The 18759-nt window shown below is 50.2% G+C and overlaps 6 protein-coding genes across 6 annotated transcripts; 4 read left to right on the forward strand and 2 right to left on the reverse strand.

Moving 5' to 3' along the window:
- Positions 1-331: 331 nt before the first annotated feature.
- On the reverse strand, positions 332-1252 carry N7520_009350 (uncharacterized protein; the record flags this gene model as incomplete). The annotated part of the gene is made up of 3 exons (XM_057143284.1): positions 332-720; positions 762-899; positions 1192-1252. The coding sequence occupies 3 exons, from the start codon at positions 1250-1252 to the stop codon at positions 332-334; spliced, it is 588 nt and encodes a 195-aa protein (XP_056992572.1).
- A 1066-nt stretch (positions 1253-2318) lies between these two features.
- Positions 2319-4803, forward strand: pmt4 (dolichyl-phosphate-mannose-protein mannosyltransferase; the record flags this gene model as incomplete). The annotated part of the gene is made up of 3 exons (XM_057143285.1): positions 2319-2549; positions 2634-4275; positions 4340-4803. The coding sequence occupies 3 exons, from the start codon at positions 2319-2321 to the stop codon at positions 4801-4803; spliced, it is 2337 nt and encodes a 778-aa protein (XP_056992573.1).
- Positions 4804-6558: 1755 nt separating this feature from the next.
- N7520_009352 (uncharacterized protein) lies at positions 6559-9455 on the forward strand (the record flags this gene model as incomplete). Its single annotated transcript, XM_057143286.1, has 3 exons — positions 6559-6779; positions 6840-7251; positions 7302-9455. 3 exons carry the CDS (start codon positions 6559-6561, stop codon positions 9453-9455), a joined length of 2787 nt encoding a protein of 928 aa, XP_056992574.1.
- Positions 9456-11495: 2040 nt separating this feature from the next.
- N7520_009353 (DNA-directed RNA polymerase II core subunit RPB11) lies at positions 11496-12212 on the forward strand (the record flags this gene model as incomplete). The annotated part of the gene is made up of 4 exons (XM_057143287.1): positions 11496-11632; positions 11742-11800; positions 11863-11972; positions 12024-12212. 4 exons carry the CDS (start codon positions 11496-11498, stop codon positions 12210-12212), a joined length of 495 nt encoding a protein of 164 aa, XP_056992575.1.
- A 709-nt stretch (positions 12213-12921) lies between these two features.
- Positions 12922-17336, forward strand: pan1 (actin cytoskeleton-regulatory complex protein PAN1; the record flags this gene model as incomplete). Its single annotated transcript, XM_057143288.1, has 2 exons — positions 12922-15620; positions 15677-17336. 2 exons carry the CDS (start codon positions 12922-12924, stop codon positions 17334-17336), a joined length of 4359 nt encoding a protein of 1452 aa, XP_056992576.1.
- A 181-nt stretch (positions 17337-17517) lies between these two features.
- N7520_009355 (uncharacterized protein) lies at positions 17518-18627 on the reverse strand (the record flags this gene model as incomplete). The annotated part of the gene is made up of 1 exon (XM_057143289.1): positions 17518-18627. One exon carries the CDS (start codon positions 18625-18627, stop codon positions 17518-17520), a length of 1110 nt encoding a protein of 369 aa, XP_056992577.1.
- Positions 18628-18759: the final 132 nt, after the last annotated feature.

The raw sequence follows: 18759 nt of genomic DNA on the forward strand, positions 1-18759 counted from the left end.
TTGTCTTGTTGCCCACTACTTGCTCTTTACCTATTTGGACGATACTTGAACGGTCTATAATACCAAGAAATATAGTCAAATAAAAATTTTCAAAAGATCTCTCTATCTCCCTAAAGAATCCACCTACCTACCTCCTATGCAAAGTAACTCTCTGGGCAGCAGGCCTCAAGGAAATAGCATTCCCATGTTCATTCACACCGAACACAAACAAATTCATCCCAAGCCTAGCATAATGCGCCGCATCAGCAACCAACCAATCATAATTAGTATTATACTGTCCAGAAAATGGCCCAGTAGTTTGAAGCCTTTTCGGCCCCAGAGCAAAGTAGCTTCAAAGCTGCGGCTGAGGAGTAACCTGAAAAGCCACCTGACCTTCCTTCCCTTCCACCGTCTGCTTAGGAATACTAAGCAAAAGCCTCGGTCGACCACCCTGGACTCGATCTGACGCTAATACATCCGTCCCATTCGAGATCCAGCGCGTAATACTCAAGCCAGACTTCGACGTTATAACAGAAGACTTATTGAACGCAACAGTAATAGTCAAGTTGACAGAGTCCGTAGAGTCGTACGTGCCCACATAGTTCCTCGTCGCCTCGAAAGCAGCCTGGGCTTCCAGCGCGGGAAGGACAGTATCCGCAATAGAATCGAGAATGGCATTTGTGACTGCTGGGCGCTCAGCACCAGTCGATGCGGCTAGGATGCTAAATCCAGCATCGTAATCTGGGATCAAAACGATGATCGAGCCGTAGAACCCGAATCACCTAGTTTGGTATAGAGATCCGTTACCTTGCCGGTGGACGGGTTCAGGTAGCGAATGATTTCCCGCAACCAGACTCTACTGGCTAGAGAGGTCAACCGGTGGTGGGTATGTTGGACCCAGGTAGTCAGCGTAGACCACTCTGCTATATATCCAAAAAACGGATATCAATCTCAAGGGAGAATGCATACTGAAAGGTGGAAGCGATGGATGGGAAACAAAATCGTTTTTCGGGTTCTACGACTACTTATACTACCACGTTCAATCCAGGGTTACGATGAAGAAGGCTGACAGATACAAGGCTGTGTATTCAAAATGTTATCATAGCGCTGTATACAACTCAAAATAGGTCATGAACAATAGATCCCAAGGAATAAGGTTTCTTATGTCGATCAGGCATCGTCTTACGCCAAACCCAATATGGTGTCATGAACCGCTAGGTGGGTCCTGACGATCACTGCCCTGCACGGGTGACCAGTGCCAAATTTCGAACATAGTAAGGAGTACGGAGGATTTAAGGCACAATTTGGCTGGGAGAAACCACGTCCAAGGTAAGTTAAGAACCGACATCTCCGACTCAAATGTTGTAATGCATCTCAAGTACTAGATCAAATATGTAAGCTTCTAAAATGTGAGGAGGTGAAAGGAATGTATATACTTAATCTACATCTGAGAACACATGTGAGAATCAACATTTCTCTTCTCCAGAAGATATTAACATATCGGAAGTGCTATTAGCAAAAACTAGATCTCGGTACTTTCAAAATGCATCAAAGATAAAAAAATTTTGAGGGCACTGTACTGTTTTCTGAGGTAAATCTAAGCCCGTGCAGTAAAGAAGTACTTATAATATATCTATGTATAATATCTACCCTATAGCATTGTACTTAAATACTAGTTAATAGGATATTATTTAAGCACTTAACACTAACCTTAATTCAAGTGTATATAGGTTGGGTAAATAGTTGAGGACTCGAATGCTGATTCGGAAAATGGTTGATGCAGGGAGTATCATCCCTTCAAATAAATTAGTAAGGGCGATCAAGCTATTTGGGGGTTGGATAAATTGGTCCCTATTGGCCTCGGTAATTCTTGCCAGTACAAACTGTGTAGTAATGGTAGCAAAAACATACTATACACGTTGGTATAATTCTTTGAACAAAAAAAGAAGATGAGGAATGTATGTATCATCTATTTCGATGGTCGGGAAAATTTACAAACTTTTTCTTGTAAAGCACTTCGTATATTCTTCCTAGTAAAGAGGATATAACAGAGTTGGACTGTGGACAGGACCCTTGAGTAGCGTGCGTGTTCCGGGTCCACCGCCTTAGCCTTTGTCCGAAACCAAGAAGACACGCAATCCCCAATTCGGCCCCTCCCCTACCCTTTCTTCAGCTTTTGGTCTTTTATTCGGGTGTCATGCCCTTTGGTGGTTCTGGTAAGCTTTATAAATGGAACGAATTTCCGTGACTTGATGACCTCTTGCTGACGTTGTACGTTTTCGGAAGTCTATTGACTATAGGTAGTTTCACGGTCGCTCTCTTACCCTTTCCCTTTCATCATGTCGTCCCCTTCACCCTCTCTTCGCAAGAGAGGTGGAAAGAAGGAGGCCTACACTGCTCTGCCATCCAATGATGGCTCCTTAAGGCCCGTGGCAGCTCCGAGCAAGCCCAAGTCAGAATGGGACTATTGGCTGGCCATGTCCATTCTGACCGCGTTGGCCTTTGCAACCCGTTTCTGGCGCATCGATTATCCCAATGAGGTCGTCTTTGATGAGGTTCACTTTGGAAAGGTAGGATTCCTGGAGCTTGCCAATTCCAATGGCGATTGGAAGAAAAAAAGCGGAACCAGCGTCTGACTTGTCATGTTTTGTTAGTTTGCCTCGTACTACCTCCAACGCACGTACTTCTTCGACGTTCACCCGCCATTCGGAAAGCTCTTGTTTGCCTTTATGGGATGGCTGGTTGGATTCGACGGTCACTTTTTGTTCGAGAACATCGGCGACTCGTACATCGACAACAAAGTGCCTTACCTGTCTCTTCGTGCCATGCCGGCGACCCTCGGTGCCCTCACAATCCCCGTGGTCTTTTTGATCATGTGGGAATCGGGATACTCGTTGCCGGCTTGCGTCTTGGCTGCTGGTCTTATGGTGTTTGACAATGCGCACGTTGGTGAGGACCGACTGATCCTCTTGGACTCCACTTTGGTCATCACCATGGCGCTCAGCATCTTGTGCTATGTCCGGTTCTACAAGCTGCGACACCAGCCATTTACTCGTAAGTGGTGGAAGTGGTTGCTTCTGACCGGTTTCTGCATGAGCTGCGTCATCTCGACCAAATATGTTGGTGTCTTCACTTTCGTCACTATTGGTGCAGCGGTCGCAATCGACCTGTGGAATCTCTTGGATATCAACCGACGCGACGGTGCTCTCGATATGGTTACCTGGGTCAAGCACATTGTGGCCCGCGGAGTGGCACTTGTCATCATCCCCTTCTTCTTCTACCTCTTCTGGTTTCAGGTTCACTTTACCATCCTCAACCGATCCGGCCCTGGCGATGAGTTCATGTCCCCCGAGTTCCAAGAGACCCTCAGCGACAATGCGATGACCGCCCAGTCGGTTGGAATCCAATATTTCGACCAGATTAGTATCCGCCACAAGGACACCAAGGTCCTCCTTCACAGCCACTGGGAGAAGTATCCCCTTCGTTATGACGATGGTCGCATCTCCAGCCAAGGCCAGCAGGTCACTGGATACCCTCACAATGACACCAACAACCTGTGGCAGATTCTCCCAAGTGTTCCCCTGGTTAGCGCCGACAAGCCCCAGAGTGTGCGGAATGGAGACGTTATTCAACTCCGTCATGTTGGCACTGATTCGTTCCTCTTGACCCACGATGTCGCATCCCCGTTCTTCCCTACCAACCAGGAGTTCACCACTGTTTCGCAGGAACTTGCCGACGGCGACCGTCACAACGATACGCTGTTTGAGATCAAGATCGAGAATGGAAAACCCTTCCAGGAATTCCGCACTTTCTCAAGCTTGATCAAGCTCATTCATGTCCCGACGCGGGTAGCTATGTGGACCCACACCACTCCTCTTCCCGAGTGGGGATTCAAGCAGGCCGAGATCAACGGAAACAAGAACATTCTGCAGTCCAGCAACATCTGGTATGCGGAGACCATCGAAGGAATTGAGGAGGGTAGTCCACGTTTACAGAAGGAGGAGCGCAAGGTCAAATCACTGTCCTTCTTCCGCAAGTACTTTGAGTTGCAGGGTGCTATGTTCCACCACAATAACGCACTGACTAGCAGCCACCCTTATGCCACCGAGCCCTTCCAATGGCCTTTCCTGCTGCGCGGTGTGAGCTTCTGGACTAAGAATGAAACCCGGGAGCAGATTTACTTCTTGGGTAACCCCATCGGATGGTGGATTGCGAGCAGTTTGCTGGCGGTGTTTGCCGGCATTGTCGGAGCTGACCAGCTTTCACTTCGCCGTGGCATTGACGCATTGGAGGAAAGTAAGTTACAGATCGCCCCAGCCCTCGTGCCACTTACCTGATGACTAATTTTTCTCCTTTATAGTTTGGGGTCCTGGAACCCGTTCACGCCTGTACAACAGCACTGGATTCCTGTTCCTGTGCTGGGCTGCACACTATTTCCCCTTCTGGCTGATGGGTCGCCAGCGTTTCTTGCACCACTATCTGCCGTCTCACCTGGCCTCGACCATGGTGACCGGAGCGCTGGTCGAGTTTATCTTCAATGTGTCGCCTATCGACCCCACCACTGCCGCACCCCCTGTGGATGATCCTTCCGGTAAGGCTAAGGGTACCCGGGTCAGCCGCAATGTACGCCGCTTCGTGACTGCCAAGGAGCGCATGGGCCTCAACTCGGTGCTTGCCGCATGGGCCGCGACCATTGTTATTCTGGGAGCCACCATCGGTGGCTTTATCTTCTATGCGCCTCTGACCTATGGCACCCCTGGTCTGGATGTCGCCGGTGTTAACGCCCGCAAGTGGCTGAACTACGATCTCCACTTTGCCAAATAACCGCCCTAAACCCCCTACCAGGACATGAAATGGGATTTGGGGTATGAAATCATTGCATAAACTGCAGGATATGTATTATCTGTGTGATAGAATAGGCGATAGGTGTTGGTGTTTGTTGCGGTGGAAGACGGGACGTTTGACATGCTGTGTATATCCAACTCCCTTTTTATCTCCATTTATTCCGATTGATTTCCCCAAAAGTCTGGTAGACCAATGTCGAGTCCTGTGTGACGATTGACGGTGTTGTACGAGGTGACCATCAGCCGACCGGATATGATCACAATACAGGAAATGGCCGTCGATCTCACGTGACACTAGTGGGTCAATAGTGGACGAACCTCGTTTCGAGTAATTTGTTTACAGTACACGCACAAGTGGATCTGGAGAAAATAAATGAGACGAATTTACTCAGATGATCTGCTTGGTTGTTTAGGATGACGAATATTCTAGCACTTTTGAGGTCAGTTAAAAGTCTCGATTCTTATTCTTATAACATTCAAGGATGTTTCCAGCCAACAACATTCTTCTAATTTAGAATTCACATTCCCCTTGAATCTTTGTTTAGAATAGACTAATCCGTGGAACTCAGTGCTCCGCCCATGGAACTTTGTATAATTTACAGTATTTCCCGTAATCTACTAGTTTTTCGGGTTGTTTATTTTTAGCGGGTTTCTCCGTCTAGCAACCCACGCTTACTATACATAGTAAGGAGGTTTCACTTGGGCGTCAACAAATGGGGAATGGGAAAAGTAAAAAAAATTCAAATTCTTATGAAACAACATAATTCACTACCTAAAAACTACATACTGACTGTTCTCGGATCTGGCCTGATTCGCCTCATTGTCCAATTTGGCCAATACTTGGTTTAGCGTTATATGCGTCTCCAGTCTCTTTCCGGCCCAGCCACGGAAAGGTCAATAATGCAGGGACTGGACTCCGGTTTAGTCTTCACTTATTCCTTTTCTCTTTGACATTCTCTCTCATTTCTCCTCCCCCCTGAATTGTTGTTGTTTGGACGCAATTTCATTTTCATTCTTTCGGGATTCGGTGATCCTCCAGGGTCCTACCCGAATTGACCTTCTCTTTTCTCCACTCCCCACTTTACTCTCCAGATCTGACTCGCTGTTGTGCTTTTGATCGTCAATCGAAGGCGAAGTGAAACTGATCACTTTACCTGAAGTCGCAGTCGGTGGGTTACCTTTTTTTCTTTCTCTTTTTTTCTTCTGCTCCATCGTTTTCTCTTAGAGAATTCTGTTGTTCCGATGATTGTGAGTTCCATCGGCTCAACCCGCATCGTTCCAAACCCGAAAATCACCTTGCCCAACACCCCGTGGACACTCTGTGGGTTTGAGTGGATTGCACAAAGGATCGAAGGTGTCAGCCCACATGGTGGACTCCTGCCGGGACTTGATTAGCCGCTAAAGAGTTGCTTTGCGTCGCTTGTTATCGCCGTGCTGGAAGCTTCTTTATCAACTGACTCGTACCCCCCATTCTTTCGCAGTCCCCTGATCGACTTTTTGATTCCGTGGATCATCAATTCTTCCCCTTGCAACTCGTCGATCTTGAAAAGTAAAAAAAAAACCCCTCCCTATAATTGCCTCAAGCTGTGACTGGTCGCTTTTCTCCGCCACATTTGACACGTCAACCCTCGAAAATACAAACTCGTCCAGGAACCACAGAACCTTATGGGATTGATTCACGATTAAAGGAGGTGATCGTTATTCACAGCCGGTTCTATTCTTTTCACCACCCCCGATGCCTATCAAGCTGCCTAAGAGCTTCGCTCGGCGAAAGTCATCTGGCAACGTTTTGGAGGATGTGGAGACACCATCCTTTCGGGTCTTTGAGCGCCCGAGCCCTCAACGATCTTTGACCGATGGTGCTGCGCTGACCAAACGGATGAGCGAGGGCAATGCGATGCCCTCGGAGGATGACAACATGTTCGCGGGGACGGAGCAGCCCCTGGGCAAAAATCGGTATGATCGTTCCCGGCCCATGGATTCACTCAAAACGCGATGGACTAAACGCCGGACCAGGACCAGTGGTACGACAAACTATGAAAGCTCAACCTCCACCCGACTCAGCTCCTCGTCTACTCAGCCTTCCTCCACAGAGATTGCCTCCCCGGACGATGCCTCCCCTCATTCCCGAATCCAGGACATTCCCGTACCACCTCCGGTCGCTGCGGGACTACGTGCTGCTGCAGGACGGACGTTCTCGTTTGGTGGACGGTTCAAGCCATCTGCCCCGGCTCCCCCACGGCATGCTACACCGGATCAATCTAATAGACAGCGAGCCGTGAGCGGTACCACGGATGAAACTGCCACCCCGCCAAAGCTGTCCGACGATGACTTGAACCTGGGAGGTGATGACTTTGGAAAGATGTTTGATCATTTAGGAAAGCGAGAAAGTTTTATGCGAGATCCTTCCCCTCAGCGGGCCAACCAGGTATGCAGCTATGATCTGCTACATGCAAGGAACGAAACTAATGGTCATAGTTATCCTCAACCCCCCCAACGCAAGCTCTACCAGAATTCTACAATACAGGTCGTGCTGCACGGCCTCCGCCAATTGATACAGATCGATCAGCACCCGTTGAACCTTCCCCTCACTCATGGAACAGCCGTCACTCAGAGGAGGGATTGCTCAATGATCCCTATTCCCCCGTTATCTCTACTCCTGAGACAGTGACTGGGTTCCGTCGACAATCCCCTGCTCCTAACCAAACGGTCGGTGCTACCACCTCTCACCGGTCTCTAGACCGGCCTAATAGACAGTCGGACATGGGGTTGCGAAGAAGTATAATTCACTATGGGGACCGAGACTCCACTGCCATCAACGACGAGGACGCAACGATGGTTAGAAACTCCCTTATGTGGAGTAAAGATACCAGTCCTCCGCCGGTACGAAGCGGAGGCTTGTCCCCATCTAATAGCACCCCGCTTCTCAAGAGTTCGGGGGCCAGCCCTACCTTAACCCGAGCCTCGGATCCAATGTCCTCGATTTCCTCAAACGAGCACATTGATCCATCCCTTGCACATAGTGCACGACTTGCGGTCCAATTCGCGGAGAATCAGCCTAGGACGGTGTCTCCAGGCAACAAGGTGATGACTCCGTCCCAATTCGAGCATTACCGCCAGCAGCAGGAACTTCGACGTTCGAACAGCGATGCGTCTGATAGTGATAATGACTCGGAACAGGATGAGTTTGACGAACAAGACGAGGCGGAAAAGCAGCGTGAGGCGGAAAAGCAACGGCGGAAGCAAGAGGCACATTTGTCCGTGTATCGTCAGCAGATGATGAAAGTGACGGGCCAACAAGCCCCGTCGCCATCACTTCGTCCGGTCATGAGCGGCGCCAGCAGTAGCACCCCCAATCTTCCCATCTACCTGGCTAGCTCAGGTGACAAGTCTTCGAGCGGTAAAAGCCACGAAGGCGATGATGACGAAGTTCCGTTGGGAATTCTTGCAGCTCATGGATTCCCCAATCGTAACCGGCCGCCTACCCGCCTAGCCAACGTCAGCTCTAACCCGAATCTTCGGGCGTCTATGAATCCGTATGCATCGTCTTCCAGCTCTCTCGCGGGTGTCGAGCAGAATCGGGGTAGCTTGCCCGTTTTCGCCAGGAACCTCCCACGAGATCCCTATTTCGGTGCTAGTCTGGTCAATTCGAGCAACAGAGAGTCTCTGGCTATGGGTGGTGGTTCAGTACACGGCGGTCCTGCATCGCCCATGCCTCATGGAGGTCTTGTTGGAGTGATTGCGCAAGAGGAACAGGCGCGGGCCATGAGAAGAGGCAGCCCGAATACTCAAGCTATGTATGATATGGGAAGCGTACCTCGGCCATATTCTATGATGCCACCATCTCAGATGACTGCATCAGAGCAGGCTCAGGTTCAACTATCAGCCCAGATGTCCAACATGATGCAGATGCAGATGGAGTGGATGCAGCAGATGATGCATATGCAGGGCATCCAGGGCCCTCCCCCGCCAATGATGCAAGGCGGTATGCAAACACCACCTATGATGGGCGGACCTATGCCAACACCACCGATGATGAGTGGACCTATGCCAGGAGCCCCCATGGGCCCTCCTTCGGTTTCTGGCCACTCCAATATGCGACCAGTCTCCATGCCTGGGCTGATTCCCCCAACTCCCACTAACTACGACCAGCGCACTTTGAGCATGATTGATCCAAACATTGCCATGCGCCGAACTGGCTCACCAATGCCTAATCTGTCTGGCGGTTTCCAGCAAAACTCGCCCGGATATGCTCCGTCTATCGCTCCCTCTGAGCGCAGCAACGCAGGCCTATCATCTCGATACCGCCCCGTCTCCGCCCTTCCGGGCGATCTCACTCACCACGCCTCACCACTAAACAAGTCCTGGAATGATGAGAATCGTAATTCGAACTTGCCTCTCTCCCAGTCTACGGGCAGTATTCCGAAGTCGATTGCTACGGTCACTGTCCGCCCTGTCTCACAAGCTAGTCAAGCTGGTCCCGGTATTCGCAAGGTACAGAATACCTCGGACGAAGAAGATGACGAAGAAGCTTGGGCCGATATGGTGAAAAAGCGAGAAAAGAAGAAGAGTAACTGGAAGTTGAAGCGCGGAACCTCCTCATTCGGAGATCTGCTGAGCGTCGTGCATTAAGCGGAACCTCTTCCCCCAACTTTCAAAAGCATGCATCTCCGCGGATACCTTGTCAGCGCTGCAGCGTATAGAATCTTTCTCTTTCTTCCTGTCCTTTTATTTCTTTCGCCCCCATTTTTATAATTCTTATCCTGCCCACGTCACGAAGACCACGCACATACATCGATACAGGCTTTCACTGAAGCCTCTCTGTTTTCCTATTTCTATCTTCATCATGTGCCGGGAGCTATGTCTCCGCTCTCATTTGGGCTTTCTCTGTTTTTAGTATCACCGTCATATCCCATGGAAGCGGTATCTGAAATGGATACGTATGCTCCTTTGTTTCTATTGGCATTGGCGCAGGGAGGCCATGGCGTTATGTTTGATCATTTTCATGGTTTTTTTGTCTTTGCATAGTGTTTTGTCATCTTTTTTTTTTCTTCGGGTAGGAATATTGTCTACTACTCGACTAATTCCATGTTTCATCTGTATGATCTTTTTCATGCTATTTTCCTAGTTCCTGACGAGAATGCAACGTAAGATACCTAGCCTAGGCCCAGATACTTATCTGAATACTCGACCATACGAACACCCAGGTCAGCCACGGATTCTAGGTACAGTACATAACACATTTGTACACAGACCGTTGACCGCTTTACACCTAGGCACTCACCCTATGTTTAGTCCGTAGAATCTCCCGCAACGCTCCGTTTTTGTCGCTTTAGTTGAATATGAAAAGGCTTCAATTTGAATGACATTTTCATTAATTTCAAAATAGCTATTTCCCCAAAATCTGTATCCGGACAAAGGCTTATACAGCCGGCAGGAATGAAATATTTCCCAGGGTGATCTGTAGATCTTGCGTTGATGACCCGAGATCAGCTTAAACGGGGACAGAATAGAGATGTGTTCAATATTCCACTCCCTAGAATCTTCCTCTATAGCACTTCACGGTACACCTCTTACACTTGAACACGGGTGAAGCCACCGGAATGTCTAATTCTAGTAAGTTCAAAGTAAGGTGATTGCTTTAAAAAGAAGCATGTAAAGGCTTCCAAGTGGATCTATGTGGTGAGATGAAATTTTGTACGGAGAGTTTGGGCACGTGGGCTAAGTTGCATAACCAATAACCAATATGCAGTGAGTCGACCATGAAATCCTTGGAGAGATATAACCGTGGTTGATGCGTGCTTCCTACCAGTTGACATAAATGTACTTCTTGGTTCCAAGATTCAGATGCGCTAATGTTACGTAAGCAAATTCACGTGATTTTATGATATCATGTGACTAATATTTCGATCTTCTCGACATCGTCTTTTCATCGAAATAGATCAATTCCAGATCTTCATCATCCGCATCTCCTATTTAATCCTTGGTCGACCGATCGGGTAAAGCAATCAAGTTGATTTGGTCTTGGTTGTTTGCACCAAAATCCACTCATTTAAATTGGAGCTATTGAAAGACTGGCCACTAAACCACCCATCACGCCCCTTTGAGCCGGCTTTGAAATTACCAAGTCCACGCTATCGCCTACCTCATTTGATTGGAAAATCATTCATGTAACGTTGATCCATTCACGCATGTGAAATATAGGATACTTATACATCTTCGGGCAGCCTATTCAAGGCCGAATTATTATCCCGTTTCCCTCTATTCTTGCAATCCAACCATCCAACTCTATAATTGGATCATCATGAACGCGCCTGATCGGTAAGTGCCTATTGCAGATGTTCTTCAATTCTCGTTGCCTCCATGTAACTTGTCTGGTCCGTCGAGGTCATTCAATTTGCGGCGTCATTTGATTCGAATGTCATTCTTGTTGAGATGAGTGCGGGTATATGACTCCGCAGTCATCTGGACAAGAAGCAGCCTATAATGTGTTCACTTTTGCGTTTGTATCGTTTGACCACTTTTCATTTTGCGTGTTATGGATGATTTTCATTTTGCCATCCAGCTCCTCACTTTCCATTTTCTCCCCAACTTTCTTGTTTGTTCCAACTGCCTTACCTGATCAAGTCCCATCTGTACTCAACACGTCATACCACTGTGAAAGATATTGTCATGAGTGCTCATACCACCCCCTCGGGCTATCGCCCCATCAACTTCACGACGGCGACCACTGCCATCGCGAGGGCCGGAGGCCGTCTTCCCGTTTCGCGTCAAGAGCACCTTCGCGCTGTGGATGATCGCCCCGATGTGTTAGTATGATGGCGAAGAACACTTACTGTATCACAACATTTTTCTATGTTTCCTTTGCAGGCGTTCACGTAATGGACACGGAATCATAGCTGACTAGTCTGAATGCAGTTACGAGGCTATTCTGCTCGGTCCGGGCGAGAAGAAGATTGATGTTGAGGTCGACACCCGTGAGACATTTATTTACCTATCGAGATACAACAACATGGGTTTTCTGACAGCTTGTTTCTAGGTCTGCCTTCTGCGGCTATCTTCACCTTCCACAAGGAGGACCACACCCTGGGTAACTTGCTCCGCGTTCGTTTGCTCCGCCACCCCCATGTGGTTTTCTCTGCCTACCGGGTATGTAAAGTCTGTCTTTTCTATATGACCAGTGAGACTAATTGTGTCTAGGTTCCCCACCCATTGACTCCCAACTTTGAGCTGCGCGTGCAGACCGACGGCGAGATTACTCCCCGTGCTGCAGTCATTGCTACCTGCAACGTGCTCATTAAGGAGCTGGGTCACCTATCTCGGGAATTCACCAAGGAGTACGAGCTGCGCAAGATGGCCAATGTTGCCAACCAGCAGACTCACGAGTAAGGAGTTCTTTGATTTTCCACGTCTGGCTTTCCCGACCTCTAATGGTTTTTTCTTTGTCTGGCGTACGGAGCTGGGATTTTTTGTTTCTTAACGTGAGCTTAGTTACTCCACAATGACATCGTCATTATGATCCTCCTAACATCCTCAATATCCAAGTCCCAATAATTCAATCCACTTGAATGCTGTAGTTCTCGACTTCAGTGTTGATTACTACCTGAATCAACGCAATTTATGCTATGCTTTCAAATAAAGATTATATGAGTACAGGGGATAAAAGAATTTCTTTGAGGTTTGGAACCGACAGTCTCGCCAAAATGTCCAGTTCTCTTTTTTCCTTTCCAATTAGCTACTTATAATCTTGGAGAGTACTTTGTTTGGATATGTAAGTAATACGGTAACAGAATAAATAGGAGACTGAGTGGGAGACTGAGTAAATAGATGGTATAAGAGGTATAGTAGGAATATTGCTTCATGTCTATATCTGAGTAAACTAGAATGCACATGTATTCGGAGAAAAAGATATTAATAACTCAAGGACGGGGAAAGTCATGACTAAGCACCCCAAAACAGGTTAGCGTGCCTCCCCGTCCCTGCGACAGCGTCATTTACCTTGCTCCTGATCCGCCCCCTCTTTGCATTTGTTAGATTATTTTTCATCTCTGTGGTTATTTTGCATCTGCATTTTGTCCATGCGAGCGCTGGTTTTATAATGTACTCCTCGTCGAATACCTTCCTCGGGGGTGGTGCCAGTGGCCGTCCAGGCCAGGCACCATTCATGCAGCAGCAGCCCCCATACTCGCAATTCCCCCAAGGTCAACAACAGCCACCAATGCAGCAACCTCAGCCAACGGGCTTAATGGCTCCCCAGCCGACTGGGTTTGCTGGTCAGCCGTCGCCGTTTGGTGCCTCACACCTTCAACCTCAAGCTACCGGATTCCCCGCGGGACAACAGCTCCAGCCGCAGTTTACTGGCTTCCCTGGCCAGCAGCCACAGCAACAGCATTTGCAGCCGCAGCCGACCCAGCAACAGTCCCTGCAGCCCCAATACACAGCATTCCCTGTTCAGAATCAGCAGCAGCCTCAGGCGCAACCGCAACCGCCGCAATTGCAGGTTCCTCAGGCCACCGGACTCCCTGCGCGATACAAGACCTCGAGCGAGATGGCGAACTCCTTCCAGGATATCAGTCCTGCTGCCCCGGCTCCACAAGTCCCGCCCAAGGGATCCAAAATCCCGAGTATCCGGCTTTCGTTCATTACGGCTCAGGACCAAGCCAAGTTTGAGCAGCTCTTCAAGTCTGCGGTCGGCGATAGCAAGACAATGGATGGCGAGAAGGCAAGGGACCTTTTGCTGCGCTCCAAGATTCCGGGCAGTGATTTATCAAAGATTTGGGTCTTGTGTGATTCTACCAAGTCAGGCCAGCTGTTCTTCCCGGAATTCGCATTGGCGATGTACTTGTGTAATCTGCGATTGACTGGCCGAGAGGTCCCCTCTGTATTGCCTGAAACTGTGAAGAACGAGGTGTCAAGCATGGTTGACATTATCTCGTTTGGTGTTCCTGATGCCCAGCCGGTGCCGGCTCCACGATCCAACGCCCCGAACTTTGATGCTCCTCTCCTGGAGAACAAATCTACTCCACCGATCGTGCAGCAACCCCAACCTCAACAGCCGAGCAATGCTGCCCTTCTTACACAATTGACGGCCCAACCCACTGGGTTTTTCCCCCAGCAAACTGGCATGCAACAACCTCAACAGACTGGTTTCCAGAATCAGTCGCAGTTTCTTCAGCCGCAGCAGACTGGTTTCATGACCAACCCTCAGGCTACCGGATACTCTGGTCCTCGGCCCCCAATGCCACCTATGCCCACTGGTTTCGCATCGAACCTCAGTCCTGCGCAGACTGGTGGCTTGACTGCTCAGCCCACTGGCATCCCCGGGCAATGGGGCTTCATCAACACTCCGGCGCAGGGCCTGCCTAACATCGAGGCTATGAAGCAGCAGCTGATGCCTCAACCTGGTCGTGAAGGTGGCTTCAACATGTCCAATCTCTCGGGTAATGCTACTGTAGCTTGGGCGATTACCAAGGAGGAAAAGAAGATTTATGATGAACTTTTCCGTGCCTGGGATGGAATGCACAAAGGTTTCATTGGCGGTGAGACGGCTATTGAGATCATGGGCCAAAGTGGATTGAATCGCAAGGACCTGGAGCGTATCTGGACGCTCGCCGATCCTCATAACCGTGGTCGTTTGAATATGGATGAATTCGCCGTCGGAATGCATTTGATCTACCGTGCCCTGAATGGTTACCCTGTTCCTAACCGACTGCCGCCGGAGCTGGTTCCTCCTTCCACAAGACATTTGAATGATTCAATTGGTACCATGAAGTCCCTCTTATCCCAAGATGCGGAGACCCGGAGGAACAATGGGGCTTTTTTGCAGCCACAGAAGACAGGAGTTAGCTACCTCAAGGATCACTCTTTCCGTGGTGGCAGTGGAGGACAAACTGGCGCCAACCGCAAAGATGCGACCATGTTCAAGAACAACGACTCCGCGGGCGGCTACCGGTCAAGCGCGCGTCGTCGTGTTGGAAACGATGCTCGCACACCCTCGCCTGCTGCTTCTTCTCACACATCCGAAGGAGATGAGCTTTCCGTGGACCAATTGCGGAAAAAGATTCGCGAGACTAATATTATGTTGGAGGCAGTCGATTTCCAAGATGAGAACAAGGCCGAGGACGATGATGCTCTCGACCGTCGGGACCGTCGTGAGGCAGAGTCTCTCATGGATCGGATTCGGCGTGTGCAGGACGACATTGATACTCACCCCAATGCGTTATTCCGTAACGTGGATACTGGAGCGGAACGCAGAGTCCTCCGTCGCCAGTTGCAAGCATTCCAAGACCAGGTTCCACAGGCTGCCTCTGATGTTCGCCGTGTTGAGCGCGAAATTGCCGAGGCGAAGCTGGAGCTCTTCCGCCTCAAGGAAGCGAAGGCCAACCCTAACGGTGCTTCCAACATTGTTGGCACTGGTCCCGGTGGTGCTGTTACTGAGGCAGACCGCATCAAGGCCCGTGCTCGCGCTCGTATGCAAGCTCGTGCTGCGGAATTGGCGGGACGCCCTGTTCCCTCAACAGAGGAGGACAATGGCGAGTCTGCTCGCCGGATGGAATCTGAACGGGCTGACGCAAACGCCGAAAGAGAACGCAACGATACAATGACGCGTGATGTTGAAGAAAGTGTCCGCGATTTTGCTCGAAGCCTGGAGGACAGTCTCCGTGACGAGGGAGACAATTCTACCCGCTCGCACGAGAGACGTCGCTGGAAAGACGCCCTGGGCGTTGAGAATATCATCCGGGACTTCATTTACGATCTCGGCCGTAACAGCCGGACTGCACACGTTCGCAAGGAAGAGTATGTTCCATCCCCCCGTTTTCCCGGTGTAGGAATTAAGCTTACATTTATTTTAGTCGAGAGAGATCTGCCCAAGAGCAGCGGTCGAAGTATTCTTCGCCAGCGGCTGAGTCAACTGCATCGCGTCCTTCTATCCCAGCGTCGACCGGATCGTCGGGATCTTTCACCGGAAACACGCACGAAGACCGCGTGGCTTCTGCTAGAGAACGGGCTCAGAAGCGCATTGCTGAGCGTATGGCAGCTGCTGGTCTAAAGCCAGCTGATGCTACGGAGACTCTCCAACAACGGCAGGCGAGAGAGAAGAAGGAGCGCGAGGAGCGTGTCAAGCGTGCCGAGGAAGAAGATGCCCAGCGGGAGCAAGAGAGACAGCGCCGCCTGGCTGAGGAACGTGGTGGCCCGGCTCCGAGCACTGCTGCTGCCCCGAAGGCCGCTAGCAAGAAACCTCCACCTGCACCTCCTACTCGCAGAGCACGAACCGACAGCGCTGGCCAGGCCGATGCCAAGAAGGCTGAAGAAGCTGGCAAGGCTGAACAGGCTGCTCGGGAGCAAGCGATTAAGGAGGAGCAAGATGCCCAGGAGATTGAAACACAACGTCTTGAGGAGGAGTCGAGGCAGCGTGAAGCTGAATTTCAGCAAGAGAAAGAAGCTCAAGAAGCTCGACTGCGTGCCCTCGAAGAACAGGTTCGACAGGGCAAGGTTAAGAAGCAGGAGGAGAAGCGTCGTAAAGAAGAGGCCGCTCGGCAGGCCAAGGAGAACGAGGCCAGACTCGCAGCCCAGCGCGCTGAGCTTGAGAAGGCTAGGGAGCGTGAACGTGAGTTGCAACGTCAACTCGAGGAAAACGATGACAGCTCCTCGGATGATGAGGGCCCTGAGAGTGTCACTCCGCAGTTCAGCACTCCACCGCCTATTCCGACTGTCTCTGTTCCTGAACCTGAGCCTTTGTCACTAGAGGCAGAGAAGGTCCCTAGCCTGGCAGCTAGCTCACCCGAAGCAGCATTCACTGCTGCCTCGCCTGATGCTGAGTCAAAGAACCCTTACTTCAAGTCACTCGGCCAGGCTGCTGAGCCCGAGTCTACTCAAGTTGCTTCGCCTGCTGCCCAGTCAACCAACCCCTTCCACCGTTTCACGCAGCAACAGCAGCAAGAGAGCATCAAGCCGACTTTTACAGGTGCGGCTCCCCTGGAACGCAAGAGCCGCGCACGTCCCGAAGCTGATGATGACTGGTCTAATGCTGGTTCTGAGGCCGAATCCTCTGACGATGAGGATGACCGACCTGGTGGCAGTGCCAAACAACTTGCTAGCATTTTGTTCGGTACCATGGCGCCCCCTCGCCCTCTGAGTGCTATGGATGAGGATAAGACTGCTACTCCTGTCCAAGCCAGCCCCATCGCACCCCCACCCCCGCCTGCAGCTATTCCTCCCGTGGCATCTCTTGATCCATCTGCGCCGCCAACTGGTGCACCGCCGCCGCCGCCACCACCACCCCCTCCCCCCGGTGTCCCTATGGCTGCACCTCCTCCTCCCCCTCCCCCTGTCTCAGGGGCTCCCGGTGTCCCGCCTCCGCCTCCCCCTGCTGGTATTCCTCCCCCACCTGCTCCTCCCGCTGGCGGTGACAACCGTGCTGCTCTTCTTGCTTCCATTCAAGCTGGCGCGGGTCTCCGTAAGGTGCAGACCAACGACCGCAGTACGAGTTCCTCCGCTGGGCGTGTTCTTTGAGGAAGTAATGTTATAGACGTACATACTGTACAGATTGGGCCAGGGGTTTCTCATGCTATAAAGCAGTCAACTGGGATTGCTTTGGACACGAGAGGAGGTGTAGTAGTTTTGTCATTTACAAATATCACCAGTATTTTGCTCTTCTAAGTTGTGCCTAGCCCTGTACCCACCCTGCACTCATCTAAGTTCCACCAACTGGCTGGATCAACGAATAACTGGCAGAAGAGTTCACCTCTTGAACCCCAGTCGAAAGAAACAACGGAGTCATTTCTCCATCTTCACTGAAGAAAAGACTAGGACGCTCTCGCCGATAGTACTCAATGCTTGATCCATCACTGAACAAAACCTTTGTATCAAAAGCCACCGTCTCCATATCAAACACCCAAGGGCCGTCCCAAGACTTCGAATAACCACGACGCCCAACATTGGGACCATCCCCGAATCCTGCATCAGGTAGTAAAGAATGCACCAGCATATGAAAGTTCCCACGCTTATCCACCCAAACAAAAGGATCCTCACTGGGTTCCTCAAACACAGGGCCAGAATGACCAGTATACGGACCAGTATACCCCAACGCAGACGCAACATTGATCCTTTCCGTCCCATTACAATTAAACGGGCACCCCCGATAAGCAAGCATCGTCTCATCAGTCCCAACATCAACAACATGCAACGGAGCAGGATTGGTAACATCAGCATCCCAACCTCCATTACTGCCAGAAACCACTCGTCCCCTGGAAGACCAATGAACCAAATCCTCAGAAGACAAAACACTAATCCCACTCTCCCCATTAACAGTGTTCCCAGGCCCACACGAGAATTCCATATTCTCACACACGGCCGGCACATCTTGCGAACACCCAATATGATAAAGTAGAAATACCTTGTCCCTTTCACTCCACACCACGGAAGGATTATGCGCAAAAGCAGACACAATAACCTGCTTCAAGGTATACGGACCCAAAGGATGCACCGATTCCGCACGAATAATCCGACTGTACGGAGACCAGTAGTCCAGTCCGCAGCCGTGCGTGAATTCGGAAACGAAAAGGTGGTAAAGGTCTTTGTTTATGGGATCATGGATGATTTCGTTACACCATGATGAGATCCCCTCTTCTGTACGATTGTACCCATTGGAGGTTGGGCCGGGGCGGAGGTCGAGCTTTCCGCAGGTTTTGCCTGTCCAGCCTGGATCGCAGATGCAGGTTTGGTTGCATTGACCGTTTAGGTTACAGTCTTCGTTTTTGGTGCATGCTAGGACTAGGGGGACGAGGAGGAAGAGGAGTTTCATTTTGGATGTGATGAAGGTGTTGAGATCAATCTCAATGTCAATGTCAATACCGATAAGGAGTTGATATTTAACTACGTTTTTATTAATTTCTCTTGTTTATCCCCACATCGATGTAACTACAGATTGTAGATG

This window comes from Penicillium odoratum, assembly GCF_028828045.1.
Source record: "Penicillium odoratum strain IBT 22623 chromosome Unknown utg000006l_segment0_segment0, whole genome shotgun sequence".
In the NCBI taxonomy this organism is placed as follows: Eukaryota; Fungi; Ascomycota; class Eurotiomycetes; order Eurotiales; family Aspergillaceae; genus Penicillium; species Penicillium odoratum.